Consider the following 21,481-nt stretch of genomic DNA (forward strand, 5'->3'; position numbering starts at 1 on the left):
GTGGGCTGCTGGGGATGGAACACAGGTCCTCATGTATACTAGGCAAACACCCTACCACTGAGCCATAGTCCCAGCCTTCTGGTTTCTTATGTATTTATAGATATGAAAGGCTCATCTTTTTAAGCTTCATTATCAAAGGGTAGCATTTTAACATGCTTGCTATTAGCAATCCAGTACATGATCTTCTGAGTTGATACACACACACACACACACACACACACACACACACATACACACACACACACACACACAAGTATCATTGACTTCTTTTCAAAATGTGATCTCTTAACAGTATGTGTATGTTTATTTCATTCTTGTAATGAATAGATAGCATCCTGTTAGGTTATTATGCTAAATTTAACTATTTTCACACTGATTAACATTTTGTTTATCAGATTTTGCTATCACAAATAATTTATCAGTAAATATTCCTGCATGTATATCTATGTATTTATGCTCTCTTCTTCTGTAGGTTAGACTTCTAGATATAAAATTGCTAGGTTGTATAGTATGCAAATTTAAATTTTGATATGTAATATCAAATTACTCTCCCAAAAATATTTGCATAAATTTACATTCTCACCAGTAAGATATAAGGATACTTCCCCCATGTACACACATTGTTGCCACTCTAAATCTTACCATTTTTTAGTTTTTTACTAATGAAGTAGTACCTCATTTTTAATTTTGGAGTTTAATTATTTTTTATGTTTCTTAGTTGAGTGACAGTTTCTTTTTTTGCCTTTTTTAAATTTATTTTTCCCATATTTTTATTGGTGTATTATAATTATACACCAATGAATTCTTGTTACATGATAATGATATAATTTGGCCATTATCATTGCCCGGTATTTCTCCTTTCCCTCTCCTCCATCCTCCCCGTGCTCCCCTTCCTCTACTGATCTGCCTTCAATTTTCATGAGATGTGCCCCACTGCTGAGGGCCATAGCCGAGTCGGAATGACGCATGGCATTTTTGCCAGAATGAGTGGTAGAGAGGGTGACGCCAGCAAGCCATTGAGATGATAATGGTTATGTTAAGCTGTGTATTCAATTGTAATATTAGACCCCTGCTGTCCGCCTGGCCTCTGCCTGCTACTTTGGAATTCTCGTGCTACTTTGGAGTTCTCCCGGGGATTCTCGGAGAGTTCCCATTGGTTGGGGAAGTGCCGGAGGAGGGATTTCCAGTTGGTGTGTGGTGTGTCCCAGGAGAAGGCCTCGTGCATGGCGTTCACGGAAGTGAGGAGAATAAAGGAGTTCCTGTTTTGAACCTACAAGGCTGTGTGGCGGCTCGGTTATTTTGTGCCCAGCCAGACTGCGGCACCCCACCTTTCCTTTCCTTTTTTCTCTCTAGCTTCCACATGAGAGAAAACCTATGACCCATGACTTTCTGAATTTGGCTTATTTTGCTTAACATAATTGAGCAGCATACCTCTTCTCAAGTTTCATTTATTTTCCTGCAAATGACATAATTTGAGTGACAGATTCTTCTCAATGTATCAATTTGTCCATCTTTAATTAGGTTGTATTACCGATATGTAGAAGCTCCGTCTATATTAGAATATTAACCCTTTGTGTGTGTATATAAACATGTGTGTGTGTGTGTGTGTATAATTTTCTATTATTTGCTTTTGAGAAATCTTCCATTCTTTTCCATTCCTTTGTCTTTTCATATCTTCCTCAAACCTAAAATTCTAAAACAGAAATCAGAAGAGGGTGGAGTATGATCAAGAGCCCAAAGGAGTATTAAGATTCAGGAAGTGCAGGCTTGGAGGGTTAGCTTAATGGTAGAAAACATGCTTAGTTATGAGTGAGGTCATAGGTTCAATCCCTAACCACTCACCCCCCACCAAAATAAATAAGATTTGGAAAATGAAGAGACTCATTATGATATTTTTTTTGCATCTCAAATCTGTGGTCTAGTGATAATAGTCTGAAAGTAGTACATCCCCCATCCTTTTTATTTTTTTATTTTGAGGCAGGGTCTCACTAAGAGAGTTTTGCTAAATTGCTGAGGCTGACCTTGAACTTGCAATCTTCCTGCCTCAGCCTTCTGAATCACTGGGATTACAGGTGTTCACCACCACTCCCAGCATGAGACTTCTCATTGTGGTTGAGAAGTACCAATCTTCCAAACTTTAACTCAGAGCTATGTCACTTCCATGCTTGAGAATAAGCCTACCGTCATTGATATTACAGTATTATTAGAATCAGAGCACATGGAAGAACTACCATTTGGGGAGGAAGTCATCTCTATTTTGATAGGAAAGACTTTGTATTTTCTCTTTTAAATCAAAACTTGTGTTTTAGATGTGGTCAAAGGTGAAAAGGTCAAGCCAATATTTGAGGAACCACCCAATCCCACAAATGTGGAAGTCAGTCTGCAACAGATGAAAGCCAATGATCCCAGCCTTCAAGAAGTCAACCTCAACAACATCAAGGTATTTCATTATCATCGTCATCAGCCACCTGATTTATCATGAGGTCAGAAAACTTATTGGAGATGACTGGTGGCCTGCTTTTAATACCCATTTTCTGGCCTTTGTTATCACTGATTTTGAGGCAAGATATCCTATGCAAAAAAAGTGGATTTTTAAAAAAAGCTATTTCTAGAATTATTTGAAAAGAATCATAGTATTCATTTAAACATAGTGCATTAGTTATATCTATTGCTGAATAACAAATTACTCTGAAACTCAAAGGCTTCAAACAACAAACATTTATTATTTCATACAGATGTGTTTCACCTCCAGTTCTGGGAATCGAACTCATGGTAGGCAAGTTCTACGGCACTGAGGTACATCTCAAGCTCCTATCTCACACAGATGTGAGGTCAAAAATGTGAGAATGACACAGAAGAGTAGTTGACTCAGGGTTTGAACTGAGGCTATAGTGAAACTCTTAGCCAGACTCCAATCTGAAGGCCTGATGATACAGAAGGATCCATTTCCAAGATGGCACACCCATGTGTTTTTTACAGGAGGCCTCAATATCCACATTAGGGCTGCCTGAGTGTCCTCACACCATGACTGCTGGCTTCCCCCAAAAAAGTGATCCAAGAATGAAAGAGCAAAGAGAAAGCCCTAATACCTTTTACAATCTGGCCTCTGAAGCCACAGATTGTCACTTCCATTTTATTCTATTTGGCAAAAAGTTATTCTGCTCTCAAAGGGAGGGGAAGGGATGTTGTGTGTCTAAACGTTGCTTAAGGTATTTGGCCAATTCCTGGCATTTAATAATAACAGCACCTTTATTGAGTATTGACTACATGCCATACCTCTTGAAATTTATTATGTCATTTAATCCTCAGTGAGACTTAATGAGCTTAAGTTGCTAAGGTCACACATCTACAGTGCAGCCAGAACTTGTTCACTGCTAGCTATATCTCATATCACCTCCCTCCCCAATAGTCAGTACTGTGCTTAGTGCTGTATGAAAGAGTATAAAGATGAGTAAGATTTATTCTTTACTCTGAAAAACTTATATTAGTAGAAAAACATGAAACAATTAAAACATGATGTGTTAAGCCCCCAAATGTATGGAATTGTAGGGAAGGAAAATTTTAATGCTGCCTAGGAAAGCCAATAAACAAAGGAGGAGGTATTTCAGCTGGATTTTAAAAGATGAGTAGAATTTAATCAGAGAAAAAGACAAAAGGAGTTTTCTGGCAAAAGGAAACCACATCTAAAGATATGGAGGAGAGACAGACCATGATATATTAAAAGATGGGCAAATAGGGCCATCTGCCTAAGCTATAGAGAACAAAAGAAATAATGACCAAGCATGGTATGTGTATAATTCCTTGGTTAGAGAAAAGAGAATGCCAGAATGTACTAGATTCCCTTATTGGACTCTTAAGTGGTGCTATGGGCTCAGGATAGCTGGTTGCCTAAGAATGGGTCATGAACCCCTTTTCAAGCATTATCTAGCTATCTAAACACATACATGGTATTTAAAATAATAATGACAGTTTAAGAAACATAAATGGTATTTACAATTTGTAGGGGGTGCTAGGAGTTTAGTTCAGAAATAGAATATATCCTTAGTACAAGGCCCTGATTCAATCTCTGCACCAAAACAAAAGAAGTTGTAGGACTTTAACTTGAGGGTAGTGTGTTGTAGAATGGTTTATCTATCAGCTAGCAAAGTCTTCTCTGTTTTAGAACATTCCGATTCCAACCTTGAAAGAATTTGCAAAGGTTCTGGAGACCAACACTCATGTAAAGAAGTTCAGCCTGGCTGCAACCCGCAGCAATGACCCTGTGGCCATTGTGAGTAAAATTCTTAGAAATATAACATGAATTTTTAATTCACTTGAAACTTTTTAATTTGTTTTTAATTAATATACAATTTTTAGATATGGTAAATTTAAATTGTGCATAGTTAGTAAGTGGAATTAAAGTTAAATGAGGGTAAAACTTCATAAACCAACTGTGAAGCAGTTTGAATTAACATTAGAATCTCGCTGGTTTTACTCAAAAAGCAAAGTAAGTTTGGCATTTAGCTAAATAAATTTTTAGGGTTTGTTCTGTACTTAGTACAAATTTTCTGAAACTTTTTCTTCCATATTAACTTTTTGTTGAATCCTTTGGATCCTGCTCCAAACTCCTGCAGGAACTTGGCACATATAAAAAAATGTTAAAGTGTATTTCATTTTAATTTTTTAAATGGATTAACATGTTACCAAAGTATTTTAAACAACCAAATGCAGAGACACACTTTTTTTACATTCTGTTGACAAAAATATGAAAAACAACAATCAAAATTCCTTTTCCTTCTAAGCATTTTAGGTACTTCAGAAGTCCCTTAACTCAAGTAAATACTACTAGTTATCATTGTTATCCTTCCTGTAGTACTTCTCTAGAACGTAGTTTCTTCATATAGTTGAGGTTTGCTGATAGGATCAGGTGAATTCATATTTATCCAGAAGCAGGTAACACCACACAATTGTGAAAAATAATTCTATTCTTAAGGTGTTAAGAGAAACCTTCTGTGGCCACATCTAGCTGGTCCCAGATGATTCATCTTACAGTTACGCCCTTGTCAGGGAAGAACTTTTCTGTAGGTTGAAAATTGGTTCATTACCCCCACAAGGAACAGAGATCTTCAAATTATTATGACTGAACCCTGAAGCCAAGAATTTCAAGAGACAGCTTCTAACTGGGCAGTGGCTCCCAGTGGCTCAAGAGGTTGAGGCAAGAAGATCACAAGTTTAAGGCCAGTTAGGAATTTAGGGAGACCCTATCTCAAAATAAAAAAAAAATTAAAAGGGCTGGGGATGTAGCTCAGTATTAAGAGTCCCTAGGTTCAATCCCCAATACCTATAAATAAATAGGTAGTAAAATAAAAGAAAATTTTTTAAAAGACTTTTCTATTTAAGTTTCAAATATAGATTCAACAAGGCACTTTTAGGATTGTTGTTAATATAGACCAGCTATGTGTATGAGAAATGACATTAGTCCCATTTTACAGGTGAGGCAGCTAAGGCTCACAAAGGTTGAGTAATTTAAGATTATACAGTATGTGGTCAACCCAGGATGTAAATGTAAGTCACCTGTAATCAAGTTCAATTCACCATGGCCCAAATACTTCCATATAGCCATATTGATAGCATTATAGGGATATGAATAGAATTTGCCCTTGTTACATTCCAACAAAAAGAGAAGACCCAAATATGTATAAAATGTTGGTATTATTGGGGCCTGGGATTGTGGCTCAGGGGTAGAGCGCTCGCCTAGCATATATGAGGCACTGGGTTTGATCCTCAGCACCACATAAAAGTAAAATAAAGATATTGTGTCCACCTATAATTAAAAATATATAAATAGGTTAAATTAATTCTAATATTTTACTTAAAATATACTTTTGAATATGTTTTATTTTATTGTATTTTACGTTTTTTTTCCTAAGGTACTTTATCTTTGTATTACGTACTTTGTTTTTCCACATTTTTATTGGTACATTATAGTTGTACATAATGGTAGGATTTGTTGTTTCATATTCATACATTCACACAATATAACTATAATTTGGCCAATTATCACTCCCCAGCACTTCCCCTCTCCCTCTCACATCCCACTCCTTGATGCCTCTCCTATACTGATCTCCCTTTGATTTTCATGATTTTTTTGGTCCCCTCTCGCCACCTTCTTTTTGTTTTTCCTCTCTAGCTGCCATATATGAGGAAAAAACATCCAACTCTTGACCTTATGTGTTTGGCTTATTTCACTTACCATAATGTTCTCAAATTTTATCCATTTTTCTGCAAGTGATATGATTTCATTTTTCTTTATGACTGAATAAAATTTCTTTGTGTATATAGACCACATTTCCCTTATTCATTCATTCATTATGGACACCTGGGTAGGTTCCAGACTTTGACTATTGTGAATTATGCTGCTATAAACATTGGTATGCATGTATCACTATAGTACAATGACTTTAATTCCTTAAGATAAATAACAAGGAGTGGTATAACTGAGTCATATGGTGGTTATAGGATTAGCTCATTTTTAAGAAGTCAATAGCTACATGTTTCTAAGTTGCCCATTTGGGCAACTTAGAAAATTGGATTTTGATACAATCCTGTAAAGTACAGAAAACAAAACCTTTTCTTTAAAAATGCATTTCTACTCAAATTATTTATGTATCATTTAAGAAATCTGGTCTTTGTTTTACTAACATTATTATTCCTAGAACATGTAATTGATTCTCAAATATTTGCTGAACTAAAGTGAACTTGGGCCTACAGCCCAGGGTTGTTTGGCTGGGTCTCCTCTATTTTATTCAGTATGAGAAAAGTGTTTTCTGAAGTTTAAAAGAAATCGGCAAGATTCTGGCTGCTTGCCATGAGGTCCTGCAACTTTTTGTAAAGGACTAATTGCTCTGACATTTTGTTATTCTAAAGCTGAAAGTAAATCCCAAAGCTTGAGTGTCCAAAAGGAAAGGCTTGATATATTCCCCTCTGGTGTTCTGATTAAAATGTGTATGTTTAATTTCAATTAAAAGTTGAATACTGAGTAAAGATTCTTAAAGTCACATGGTGTACCATACTGTCAGTCCAAATCCTGGAGCTTTCTTTGCAGTTCAAGCAATTGTCTAATACAGGATTATTCTTCTACTCCAGTGGTTCTCGACCCAAGAGTTCTTTTGCCCTCCAGGGGACACTTGGCAGTGTCTGGAGATTTTGGTTGTCATGACTGGGAGGAGTGCTATTGGAATTTAATGGATCTCAGGCCAGAGATACTCCTAAACATCTTGCAGGACACAGGCTCACCTCCCACAACAAAGAGTTCTCCACCCCCAAATGCCAGTCATGCCAAGGATGAGAAACCCTTTTCAACTTCCATGTTGAATTCCTTCTCCCCCTCCTCCTTCTCATCTTTTCTGCAATAAAAACAATTAAAATAGTTTAGAACTTCATTGTTCTACTCCCTAGAAGCAATCCCCTTAGCAATTTTTCATTCTTCTGGTTGTTGTCTTTATAACTTTAAAGTGGTGTTAATCCTGTCTGCACATGATTCACTTTAAAGCTCCCAGATCATTCTAACATACAATCAAGGTGGAAAGCCAGTAGTATGCAGAAATTTATATTTTTACTCATCATCTTAGGTAATTTTTTTATTATTGTAAACGGTGAGGGCAATCTGTACTCACTCACATTTTATTCATATTTTCTTTCTTTGTCTTTTTACTCTACATCCTTAGAAATATTAGCTTTGTCTTCTAGCTTACCAACTTGGTCTTCATCCATGCTAATTTTTTAAAATTCTGGGTATCTATTACTTCCTTTTATTTCAATATGGTATTTTTTATTTTCAAAATACATTCTCATTCCTCTTTTCTTTTTTTTTAACAATGTAATAGCCAGTACCTATTTTATGTAGGCAATGCCTTTTCTTTTCCCAGTGGGGAGGAGGAAGGGAGAAGTGGATAGTAATAATTTAAAATTTTACATTGATTTTTCTTTTGGGTTATTCTGTTCATTCAATTGGCTTTTCTCTTTCATGATGTTGACTTTCCCATCATGTCTGGCAATATGATTGCCCAGTCATATTTGGGAATATAGAGCAAGGTTGTTTTATATAAAGTGGGATTATTTTTTCTGCAGTTGAGTAGATCTATTCCACCAATAGACTTGTCCCTAAAAGGGAGCCCTCTTTTTTTTTTCCATCTGTCTCACCATCTTTCAAGCTATTTATTTTATTTATTAACTATTGATCTTCCTGCTCAATGATAAGCTCCCTGAGGACATATATTTTTGTCTTCTCTACTGCCGGAGGGAGCAACACAGTAGAAACCTGACAGATGAGTGAATGAGTGAATGAGTAAATGAGTGAGTGCTTTTTTTCAGCAGGTAGGTGAATTGACCAGAAACCTTCTCCTAGTGTGTGATACAGCCTGGGAGGCCCCTGTAATTGTTAGTTAAGAGAACTGCATTCTGGGAGAGGTACATTCAGTGCCTTTCATTCCTGACACAGCTACCTTGCCCCTGCTTCCTATACTGCATCTGGTATGAAGGTCTGGAGATACCTCAGTTTCTGTCTCACTTTTGTTCTTGTATATGTATATACATATATATACACACAAACACACATATGCTATATAGTTAGTTAGTTAGTTGTAAATACATATATATTTTATAGTTAGTTAGTTAGTTAGTTGTAGATGGACATAATGATTTATTTATTTTTATGTGGTATTGAGGATGGAACCCAGTGCCCCACAGGTGCCTAGGCAAGCACTCTACAGCTGAGCTACAATCCCAGACCTCTGTCTTGCTTTTGTCCCAGGTGATGACTCTTTTCAGGAGATCTGCCATTGGCAGTCATGCTGGCAGCTGCTCTTCTTCCGGAAAGCTGCAGGGAGGGCGGTGTGCTTTCCATCTGCTCCAGCTTTTCCATCTGTTCTGAAGGCAGTTCTTTAATGAAACACTCCAAATGGGGCTTACCTCTGATATCTCAGGCAACAATATATAATATATGATAAAGACAAAGCTGATTCTATTATTATTTTTTGTGCTATTTTCTCCATCAATTTTTCTGTTTTCTGTATTTTAGCGATTCTTCAAGATAATGGCCATTTTGGGGCTGGGGTTGTGGCTCAGTGGTAGAGCACTTGCCTCGCATGTGAGAGACCCTGGGTTCCATCCTCAGCACCACATAAAAATAAATAAAAAATAAATAAAGATATTGTATCAATGTAAAACTAAAAAAAATTTTAAAAAAGATAATGGCCATTTAAAATTTTTATTGATGCATAATGATTTTGTATATTTATGAGGTAAATGTGACATATTTATACATATGTACAATACATAATGAGAAAATCAGGGTAATCAGCAATCTACAACCTCAAACATTTATGATTTCCTTATGTTAGGAATATTTAAAGTCTATTAATCATTTTATTTTATTTGGTACTGGGGATTGAACTCAGGGGCACTTTACCACTGAGTTACATTGTTAGTCCTTTTTTTTTTTTTTTTTTTTTTTTTTGAGACAGGGTCTCTCAAAGTTACTGAGGCTGGCCTCAAACTTGCAATCCTCCTGCCTTGGACTCCCCAGTAGTTGGGATTAGAGGCATGTACCACTACTCCTGGCTCTTCTTTTTTTATTTTTATTTACTTATTTGGTACCAGGGATTGAACTCAGGGGCACTCGACCACTGAGCTATATCCCCAGCCCCATTTTGTGTTTTATTTAGAGACTGGGTCGCACTGAATTGCTTAGTGCCCTGCTTTTGCTGAGGCTGGCTTTAACCTCATGATTGATCCTCAGCATCCTGCCTCAGCATCCTGAGCAGCTGGGATTCTGTACAGCCACAGCGCCTGGCTTCTAACTAATTTTAAATATACAATAAATTATTAGCTATAGTTATTACCCTCCTGTGACAGAACATTGAAATTCACTTCTTCCTTCTAACTATAATTTTGTTCATGGTAAACAACCTCTCTCCATCTTCCACCCTTGGCAACCATTATTCTATTCTCTACATCATGAGATAAACTTTTTTAGCTTTCAAATACGAGTGAGGACTTCAGGCATTTGTCTTTCTGTGCTAGCTTATTTCACTTAACATAATGTCCTTGAAGCTCATTTATGTTGCCACAAATGATAGAGATTTATTCTTATTTATGGATGAATAATATTCCATTGTGTATATATATACATTTTCTGTATTCATTCATGCATTGAGGATTCTTAGGTTATTTCCATATCTTGGCTATTGGGAGTAGCGCTGCAATAGATCTGCAATAGATAGTGCTGCTAGCTCTTCAACATACTTACTCCCTTTCCTTTGGATATATATACCCAGGAGTGGGACAGAGACTTTAGATAATGCTTCAAAGTACAGGCAACAAAACCAAAAATAGACAACAGGATTACATCAAACCAAAAACTTCTGTACAGCAAAGGAAACAGTCAACAGAGTAAAAGTCACCCTACAGAATGAGAGAAAATATTTACAAAGTATTTATCTGACAAGGAATTAATGTCCAGAATATAAGAAATTCAAACTCAACAGCCAAAAAATAATCAACTTTAAAAACAGACAAATGTGAATACACGTTTCTCAAAAGAAGACATCTACATAGCCTCGACTGTGGACTCAACTATTTTCATTGCTGTTTAAATTAGTATCTTCTTACTTGGGGGTGAAAGTATGACTTAATTAGGGTTTTTTTTAAGTGCTACAAAAATACCTGCACTTTGTGATGAGGTGTTCAGTGCCTCAATCTTGAGAGACCCTAATGGTTATTTGTTTTTGCATAATAAGGCTTTTGCAGATATGCTGAAAGTAAACAAGACCTTGAAAAGTCTAAACATAGAATCCAATTTTATCACTGGAACTGGGATCCTGGCCCTGGTGGAGGCACTGAGAGAAAATGACACCTTGACAGAGATCAAGATCGACAACCAGGTAATGCAGGGCGGGCAGAGCTAACTCACAGGAGCAAGGTGAGAGGGGACAGTGAGTTAAAAAGATAAGTTCTCTGTGGGACACAGTTGGTGTTCTGGCTTTCCTGTAAGTTTTATCAGCTTTAGGCCCATGAAGGGTGTGTGGCAGAATGTTACTAATTAAACATTGCACAGTGAAGCAGCCTGAGACATGGCACTCTCCTGCCCTGGCTAGGCAGGCAGCAGAGGAGAAAGCCAGGTGGTAGTGGCAGGGGTGTTGATGGCTACTTTGTTCAGCCATCTCATTGTCACCTTTGGTTTTTTTTTTTTTTTTTTTTTTCTTTATTGGTGCCAGGGATTGAACCCAGGGGTGCTTAATCACTGAGCCACATCGCCAGCCCTTTTTATTTTTCATTTGGAGACAGTGTCTCATTGATTTACCTAGGGCATCCCTAAATCGCTAAGGCTAGCTTTGAACTCACAATCCTCCCACCTCACTCTCCAAGTCACTGGGATTACAGGCGTGTGCCCCCACACCTGGCTTTTAGTATGGACTTCAGCCCAGTGCTGTCCCAGCATTGCTTTTGCTTCTCACTGGAACTATGGCTAGAAGGAGAATGCAGGGTGACCCTGCTCAGGTCTCTTGTCCTTGGCTAGAGGCTGCCAGAGCTGAAAGAGCAGACCTGAGCTCCCTAAGTCTGGTGCTGGAGTTAGAGCCTGTTTAAAGGAATCAGGGTTCTAAGAGATGGTCTGGCTTAATATAGCAGGCCTGGCCTACAGTATGATCACAGTCTCAACTCTGCCATGCTATTTCTCAGGGTCCCCAAATCAGCCAGAGCAAACTGCTTTTCCCTGGAGCCACCACTTTAAAGGCCTGGAGCCAGGCCTTTAAGTTGGCTCTGCTGGCTCAGCTTACTCCTGCCTGCAGGCAGCAACCCTCAGCTCTCAGGCTTGATGCTGTGCCCTGGTCCTTTGGCCAAAGGGAAGTATCTGTGATGGGGATTCAGTGAATCTGAGTGATCACCCAAGACTATTGCCTAAGCCTGGAGACCCCTGTCAGTTCCCATGAAAGTTTTACTCTCTGTCTTTGCTAACTGGGTCAAGCACGTTGTTTCAGTGCAGACCCTCTGACTCTGGATTCCTCCTGAGGCCTATTGCCAGGGGATCAGGGCAATCACCAAGAGAGAGCAGCTTTTTGGCTCCTGCCCTCCTAGAAGGGATGCCCCACCAAAACCACTCTCCTAAATGCAGAGGTGTGGCTTGAGAGCATCCTGGAAATGTGCCATACATGGCCCCACACACCCAAAGGAAGCTCAGTGCTGTGTATCCTCATGTGTGTCCAGCTGCTAATAAATTAAGAAAAAGCATCCAGAACTGGGAAACTACAGAAACCGAAATGTGAAGTGAGTGAAGAGAAGTGATAACTCAAGGATATTTGTGGAATAGACTCATATCAGGAAGAAGTAGGCTCTTAGGAAGTATTTCCACAGGATGTAACACAGAGATAGATACCTTGTTCCAAAGTATATTTAACTTTCTGTCCTGGGTTAGGACACTGTGAAACCCTATATCTGTAATAATGTCATACTCTGTTCCTAGTTTCTGGCATGATACTACCTAGTTAAGGTTACTACATAAAATACAATTCAATTTGACTTTCAGGTACATAATATATAATTTCTAGTAAAAGGATTATCCAGGAAATATTTGAGACATCTTTCTAATAAAATGTTATTCATTATCTGAAAATCATATTTAGCCATTGTCTTGTATTTTCATTTGCTAAATCTCGCAATACTACCCCTAGTGGATGATCTGGAATCCTGAAAATTTGAAGGGTTTTTCTAATGCTTAAGAAGACCCTGACACTGGGCATAGTAACCCACAAATATAATCTCAGCTGCTTGGAAGTCTGAGGAAGAAGGATTACAAATTGGAGGCCAGCTGGGCAATTTTGGAAGACCCTGCCTCAAAATAAAAAAGTTTTTAACAGGGGTAGAGATATAATTCAGTGATAGAGCACTTTCTTACATATAAAAGGCTCCAGGTTCAGCCCCTAGTACCTTCAAGGTGGAGGTTGAGGGGAGAAGACCTTGAAATATGAATTCTGAACCTTGTCTCTTAATTCCCTCTAACTCAGCCTCATTACCTCTCCCCAGCCATCCAGGAATGTGATTAAGCAATTCTTCAGCTTTAGCCCTCCATTGTGCTTCTGAAATGCTTCCCCTCTCTCCCTTCTCATCACTCATCTCCCTTTATCTACCTCTCTGTTTCTTATCCTAGGTACCAGGGATTGAATCCAGCAGCACTTTACCATTGAGCTTTTCCCCCAGCCCTTTTTATTTTGAGACAGATCTGGCTAAGTTGTTAAGGTTGGCCTTGAACTTGCAATCCTCCTGCTTCAGCCTCCTGAGTAACTTGGATTATACGTGTGTCACTAATGCCTGGTTTAAATGGCTTCTTTTTATATGTTTGTGACAAGAAGGAGAATTAATATTTCCTTGAGGAACTGGAAAAAATATTTGCTTTACTAGAAGAATAAGAAAATTTAGAGTCAAAACTTGTCTAAATTTTGTTCATTGACTCATGGACTTTTAGAAGTAACCTCAGTTTCCTCCTCATGAAGGATATGAAATAAGTTTTTGGGTTTGAAATAAAATTTCTAAGGGCTGGAGCTATAGCTCAGTGGCAGAATACTTGCCTAACATGTGTGAGGCACTGATTTTGATTCTTAGCACCACATAAAAATAAACAAGTAAAATAAAGACATTCTGTCCATCTACAACTACAAAAAATTTTTTAAAAAATAATAATTTCTCAGTTTCCTAAGGAGAACTAGCAGCTGAGACCAATTTAGCATCACAGCAAAAGGCAGCTGCACAAAAATGAGGCCTGCTGAGAACCCTCCTCTGGGGAGGGCTGCTGTGGCTAGGCTCCAGGTAAATACATAATCATCTAGTCATGTGCTCCCACTGAGAAGAACAAACAGTGGTGCATATTGAAGAAACAGATGGGTAATTGCTAAAAAAGTATTTTGAAAACATGTATGCACAAACTTTCATTTTTTTCTTTGTATTTAGTGATAAACTATGAAAAGAAAAATATCCATGTTTTAAGAAATTTTGATGTCCATTTTTTGTTCTGGGATAATGTAACACAAAAGACTTCAAATTAAGTAGCTGGGTAAGGTAGTGCATACCTATAGTTCCAGTGAGGCAGGCATTAATCCTTGATAGAATCCAATCCTCTAACCTTTGTTATGAGCTGAAGTTCTCCTGAAACTTAGAGGTCAGTGTTTGTCTCTCTCTCTCTTTTTTTTTTTTTGGTACTGGGGATTGAAACCAGGCATGAGGATTAAAAGTTTGGGGGCTGGCCTTGGCAACTTGATGAGACCCTGCATCAAAATAAATAAAAATAAAAAGAGTTTGGGGTGTAGCTTAGTGGTGAAACAACCCTAGGTTCACTCCCCAATACCCCCCCAAATTTTGTCTGGACTCAGAAGTTCTCCCATTAACTTTTCTCCTTCATCTAATTCATACTTACATCTCCCAAATTTAAAAGGTATATATTTTTAAAATATATTATAATGGCAAAGCAATAGAATAGATTCCAGAAATTGAGTACAGCTGAAATTTTTGCAGTCATGTGTCAGTATTTCAAATCAGGGAAGAATGAAGAAAAAGATGGAAGCACCAGCTGGAACAAAATAAAGTTGGGTCTCTTCAATCTTATACCAAAATTAATTTAGAATGAAATAAATATTAAAATATATGAAATCATAAAACAAATAGAAGAAATTAGGAGGAATAGAGAGAATGTAACAAAATCTGGAGGCTGATAAATTCAATCGTGAAAATAGAAAAAAGGCTTTATGGTAATCAAAAAGAAAATCAAAAGACAAACCAAACAATGTGTTTCTAGTACATTTGAAAAAGGGCTAATTTCCTAATATATGAGAAACTTATGTGTCACTTTAAAAAAAAGTCGGCAGCAAAATGGGCAAGTGACATATATGGGTACTTCCCCCAAAAAGAGAAATACAAATGCATAAGAAAATGATTGTTCTTATTCATAATTCAAGAAATGTAAATTAAAGATGAGAAATGCAAGTGGGCTGGGTATAGTGGCACATACCTGTAATCCCAGTGATGTCAGTGATTGGGAGGCTGAAGCAGAAGGATCAAAAGTTCAAAGCCAGCCTCAGCAATATACAGAGGTCCTAAGCAACTTAGCAAGACCCTATTTGAAAATATAAAGGTGTGAAGATGTAGCTCAGTGGTAAAGTGCCCCTGGGTTCAAGCCCTCATACCAAAAAAAAAGGGGGGGGGCAAGTTAAGTATAATTTTTCGCCAAATTGGTCAAGGTTTTTAAAAATGGATAATTTGGCTAAGAGAGGAAAACCAGTAACTTTCATGTACTGTTGGCAGAAATAAAAATTATCATAACCTTTGGGGATAATTCAGTAATATATCAGAATTTGAAATATGCTCACCCTTGGACCCAGCTATAACTTGCCCTACAGCGGAGTTGCAGAAATACCCCCAGATATACTGTGTGCACAGGGAAGTTCACAGCAGTGTTGCTTGTAACAGTGGGAGTGGAAGGCACAGTGACCTTCAGGCAGTAGGGGCCTGGCTAGCTCATTGACCCATCCCTACAGTGGAATGCTGTGCAGCTCTCTTTATAAGGGTGAAGTAAATGTTTATTTACCAACATGAAAAGATTAATGTTGAATGGAAAATAAACACATATTTCAGAAACATAAACTACTCTAATTGACTTATGTGAAAAAAGCATGGATGTACCTGTGTGTGGATATATAAATGCACAGAAAATGTTGAGAAGACTACACGTGGGGAAGGAGCAAGTTACAGGAAGTGGTTTTTATATACTTCTTGTTTGCTTTTTCTGAACAAACCTGTACTTTTCATTTTTTAAAAGTTTAATGATTATATTGTGATTAAATTAAAAAAAAAAACTTCTGCGCTTTTTCATTATTCTATGTCTCAACTTAAAAACAAACAAACAAAAACCCCTCTTGCTACCAAGTTTACTTGGAGATTTTTCTGTAGCCCAGTAACTTCAGTGTTTGATAATTCATCTGATCCTGCACATGGTTCAAACCACAGTGAAGCCCCTTTGGGATCTCCAGCTGAAACTTTTGAGAGAATGGCAGATTGGTTGTTGATCTTTAGTGATTTTTGGATATGGATCCTAGAATAGAAAATACAGTGATTGGATTGATTGCTGTAAGACAGTTTCACAAAGAAGAAGAAAAAACAGTGGTCAGGTGTAATTCCAGTTGCTCAAGAGCCTGAGGCAGAAGGATCACAAGGTCAAGGCCAGACTGGTCAATTTAGCAAGACCCTGTCTCAAAACAAAATACAATTGTAGGCTGGGATGTAGCTCAGTGGCAAAGCATCTGCCTTGCATTCGCAATGCCCTGGGTTCGACCCCCAATTCCAAAAAAAGACAAAAAACAAATCCCACCAAAAAAAAAAAAAAAGATCAAAATACAATTGTATCTCGGTGCTATAGTGCTTACCTAGCACTCACAGATCTTTGCAACAGCAAAAAAAAAAAAAAAATCTTTTGATCCTGGGATGACTTAGAAGCCCCAAATATTAGTTTTGCTTTAATTGTACCTCTTGAATCACCTGTTTCTTCATGAATGGTTGTCTTAATTTTTTTAGGATACCAGCAGATTCATCTGTCTGGATTTTTCTTCTAGACAAGGAGCAGGATTCAAATGACTATATGGGAGGACACATCTCCAATGACACTGTCCCTTTTGAATTTGAGACTTTGGCTTCTTAGAATTTTTGTCCAAGTAGCCACATATCTTTCCTGTGCACTAACAATTTCCTTTTCCTTTTTGGTCATCCTGTGTGTGTGTGTGTGTATGCATCTGCAACCAGAGGCAGCAGTTGGGAACAGCTGTAGAGATGGAAATTGCCCAGATGCTGGAAGAAAATTCAAGGATCCTCAAGTTTGGATACCAGTTTACCAAGCAAGGGCCACGGACAAGAGTGGCAGCTGCCATCACAAAGAATAATGACCTGGGTAATGCAGCCGTGATATGCACTGGTGACAGTAGGAAGATCCTGCTGAACATTCGCTTTTCCACCTCTGGTGCCCCCTGTCACAGATACCATCCCATTAGCCTTGGTGTCACTTAGTTCTTCACCAAAGGCACATGGTTACATGGTCATAGACGTCCTCATGGCCCCTGGAGTGTTAAAGTGTCAACATAGCATTCTTTCAAAAAGAGCTGTTCGTTCTTTTTTCCAAACTGACTTTGACTCTTGCTTCATTTCCTTTGTTTCTATGCCTTTCCTTTACTTTCTTCTTTTTACTTTATTTTTTTCTTTTTCCTTTACCTACTTCTCACATATGAATTATGCTCTGTTATCTGTATCAAAAAATCGACAAAAGAACATGGAAGTTCTCACTACTTATGATTGTTCTTCACATATTTATATGTGATATAGGTATGTCTGATACTTCAGTACTTTACATGCGAAATGTCTGATACTTCAGTACTTTACATGCGTACCACTAATGGAGGTACGTTATGACAGTTAAACTCGGAAGTAGCTTTTTCAGTTAGCTCATCTTTAATTTTGTTGAGGATGCATAACATTTCTTCTGTTAGGAAGAGGTGAGGCATGTCCCAGTTAAATACAGCACAGAAGCCTGATACACAGTAGCACACACCTGTAATCCTAGTGGCTCAGGAGGTTGAGGCAGGAGGATCACAGTTCAAAGCCAGTCTCAGCAATTTAGCAAGGCCCTAGCAACTCAGCAAGACCCTGTCTCTAAATAAAATATAAATAAGGGTTGGGATGTGGCTCAGTGGTTTATTACCTCTGTATTCAAACCCTGGTACAAAAAAAAAAAAAAAAACAGCACAGAAGAATGGAACATATTGGGAAGGTATAGTATGGGGACAACCCAGCCACCTGGAGCAACATAGCAAAAGAACATCTAGGGGGCTGGGGATGTGGCTCAAGCGGTAGCACGCTCGCCTGGCATGCGTGCGACCCGGGTTGGATCCTCAGCACCACATACAAACAAAGATGTTGTGTCTGCAGAAAAACTAAAAAATAAATATTAAAAAAAAATTCTCTCAAAAAAAAAAAAGAATATTTAGGAGCAGACACTTCACTTGGCAAGCAATGAGTCAGCTGACAACAGGTTTCAGTCCCCAGTTTAAGGTTCAGGAACAATATGCAAGACCTTGGACAGAGGAACTGGGCAAGGTGTTCCTCCAAATGTAGTTTTTCTGGTCCTGAAGAGGATTTGGATTGTGGGGAAGATAGAAGCTAAAGGTTAGAATAGGAAGGGTTAAGTAAAACTTAGTGTCCAGGTGCCTGCCCATGCTTAGCCAAGACCCTACAAGGTATATGGTATCAAGAGGCAGGTCGCATATAGGGCCATGCTTACCTGTGGGGTTCTCAGGGTAAGGCTAACAGGCAGCCCAGCAAGGGGCTTTGAAAAAGAGTAGAGGCAGTACTCCAAAGGTGTCTAGGAAAGCACATTGGGTCCACATCTTAACAACATAGTAACCACAGAAAAACAGGCAAAACAAGGTGTTAAGTAAATGGAGAGGTGATCCTGAATCCAAGAGTAGTGACTGTGGACAACAGCGTTTTCTAATTCCTTCCTTATAGACTGGGCTACTTGAAGTGGTGAGTTAGGGCAGGACCTCAGCCTGGACACCATTTTACAAAATCCAGGAAGCTATGGGGAGCCCACTTGCCTGCAACTAGAGGAACCTGCTGATGAGGAGGTGACAGGGGAAGAAGAGGGTTGCAGAAACTGGAAATCAGGCAGTCTGGGCAACTTCTTTGATCCCAAGTACCAGTTAAAGGGAAGCTTAAACTCTAAATTTGCTTACTGTTTGGATCACATCTTTTTGAAAAGTTGATACTTAGGAGTTTTTACTTTGATGAGGTTTAGAATGGGATTACTATTTGCAGAAACCTAGTCTTCAAGCCACAGTCACAATTCATGGACTGTGATTGCATTAACTTAGGAAGTTTGTTAAAGCCAATCAATGATTGAGTTGTACAGAAGTTGAAAAGGTGTGTCTAGGATAAATGACCATGAAAATATTTAGAAGTTCACAGTTTCACAGGTCTTTTCTGGACTTTGTATTCTACAGTGATGAGAAAGTTCTAATACTCAAGTTCTGAACTATCAGGCATAGCTTTATTTAAATGTAAATTTTTCCAGATACTGGATTATTTTATCATTTCCATTTATTGCCATGGTCAATTAAATATTGAAGTTTAAGATAATTGGTATCCTCACATATGTGAGATTGCTGTTTTGTGAGATTAATTATGTTTGTCTGAAATTTAAGAAATATCCCTTCCTTCAATTTGACTTGTTAAGCTTTTCTCTCGTTCTCACCTAGTTCGTAAGAAGAGAGTTGAAGGAGACCGAAGGTAAACAACCACTAGAAGAGAGGAACTTTCACCACACAACCATCTAAAAACCGACACAAACTCTTCTCCTTCCCCGTGGGACCATTTTATCAAAGGTTGTTCATTTCCGTTAAGCATACAACTAGTAATTTGTTATTCTTTTTGAGTCCTACTTATTTATCTGGGATTCTTACATATGTACAGTTGTTTTACTTGCTCATGGGCACCTCTGGCAACTAGCACAAGTGGACTGATGCAGACCTTAGAGACTGGCTTTATTAACCACTCTCATGTTGGGTTATCTTGCTTTCTTACATGAACTTTTTTTTAATCAATGAAAGGAATTTAGTATATAATACATATTTGTAACTGTGATTATGATAGAGGCCTATCTCTGTTTACATGCATAGCTTTGAGTTAGGCTAAATACATCAGAAGTGTTCTGCTTACCACATGAAAAATTAGTATTGCCAATTTCTCACTGGGTGAGGAAATGTGACCAATTTAGCACAAATTCTCCCTTAATTCCAGAAGAATCACTAAATGCACATGTCCAAATGATTGCAGATCATCTTCATAAAAAAAAGACAGCATTATGACACTTTAACACAAATTAGTAAAGAAGTGTAAATTGATTATTAGACTCACAGGTAGTGAAATGAATTAGCACACCTGCCTTTATTGATCACTCAACATAAATTGAATCTTTAACATGTCTTTAATGGATATCTTCAAAGCATTGCAGAGTTTTCCAGACATAATAGGAAGTTTTTAAACTTTAGTAAGAGAGAATTTTAAAACAAAATTACATTCCTAAATAAAAAAAAATCATATATTAATCAATTGTCTGATATACAAGAAAACATTAGTTTGACAGATTTTACAAGGGTTTATTGCTTTATCTGTAGTGTAACGAGATTGCTGGGAAAAAATGTGAGTATTCAGGTAAATTATACAGATTTTTGTCCACGTGTCATGATCCATCCTGAAATTTGCAAACATCAGGAAGAAATATGAATGATGACTTCTCCAGGTATTTGTCATCTCAAAGACAGAGCCTGTGAAAATACAGCTGAGATGACTGCATTGTAGTGTTAATCTTAATGTAACACTACAACAGTGTAATGTAAATGTAAGGAGACAGTGACAGGAGTTCTTCGCTTAGTGCAGTTAACCTGAGACTGTGCCGCAAAACACCATTGCACACCTGTGGAGATTCCCCCTCTCTTTTTTTCTTCTCCCCACCCTTCCTTTCATATCTCCCTCCAGCACTCCTTTTTCTACATAATTCTGAGCCTTATAAAGGTAACACCTAGAACTAAAGAGATTGCTAATTCTGGCAGAAGGTCAGTTTAATCTGAAACTAATAACTAAGGGTTCCTGAGTTACTTTGTAGCAGTAAAAGAAGTCAGTGGAAAAACAGTTACTATAATATTTGGCTTATAAAGCACATGGATTCTATTTAGGTGATCCCTTATAAATTGGACATGTACTTGAATTATAAGTACCTAAGTCTCTTTCTCTCAAGTCCTTTAAAACATCTCATTTTCTTGAGAATTTTTTACATTTTTGAGGGCACAATAAGTAGAACATTCTGACCTTTTTGTAACTCTCAAAATCCTTTTGTTTATTACTACACCTCCTTATCAATCTAAAAAAAAAAAGTAATAACTACTATTTGGTAGCTTTCAGTTAGATTTTTCCTTCCTTCTGAAGCATTTAAATGTAGTATGTGTAGTAGTTGGAGCCAACTTGTACAGGCTTGCTGATTGCTAAATTTTCAATAATTTTACAAACTAGTTGTTCAGCACATCCTTTGTGTGTGTATATGTGTGTGTGTGCTGGGGATCAAACCCAGGACCTCCATGTGCTAGGCAAGCACTCTACCACTGTGCTACATTCCTGGGCCAGTAGAGCCATTATTAAAAATTAAATGGCATACAAATAAAATGAAATAAATTATGGTAGAGATAAAAATAATAAATACTCAAGAATACCACATTTTACTATTTTCTATGATCTTGAGATTACTTACAGCTGTTGGTTATATTATAGGAAAACTGCCTACAGTATGCTGCTGCGTGACTCTTCCCAACACCATCACCATTAACTTCTTATAGCTTGAGATTGGCCATGGTGGGAGTAGTTA

General features: G+C 37.8%; 1 protein-coding gene across 1 annotated transcript in view; it reads left to right on the top strand.

Annotated features, from left to right (window-relative positions):
* Tmod2 (tropomodulin 2) overlaps positions 1–19,967 on the top strand; it is a 44,727-nt gene extending 24,760 nt beyond the window's left edge. The window contains exons 6-10 of the mRNA XM_076850788.2: positions 2,310–2,440; positions 4,163–4,270; positions 10,779–10,922; positions 16,819–16,963; positions 19,323–19,967. Coding sequence (XP_076706903.1) covers positions 2,310–2,440; positions 4,163–4,270; positions 10,779–10,922; positions 16,819–16,963; positions 19,323–19,357 — 563 coding nt within the window. The 3' untranslated portion in view covers positions 19,358–19,967. The remainder of the gene's footprint in view (positions 1–2,309; positions 2,441–4,162; positions 4,271–10,778; positions 10,923–16,818; positions 16,964–19,322) is intronic.
* Positions 19,968–21,481: the final 1,514 nt, after the last annotated feature.

The sequence above is a fragment of the Callospermophilus lateralis genome, chromosome 3 (genome assembly GCF_048772815.1).
Source record: "Callospermophilus lateralis isolate mCalLat2 chromosome 3, mCalLat2.hap1, whole genome shotgun sequence".
Classification (NCBI taxonomy): domain Eukaryota; kingdom Metazoa; phylum Chordata; class Mammalia; order Rodentia; family Sciuridae; genus Callospermophilus; species Callospermophilus lateralis.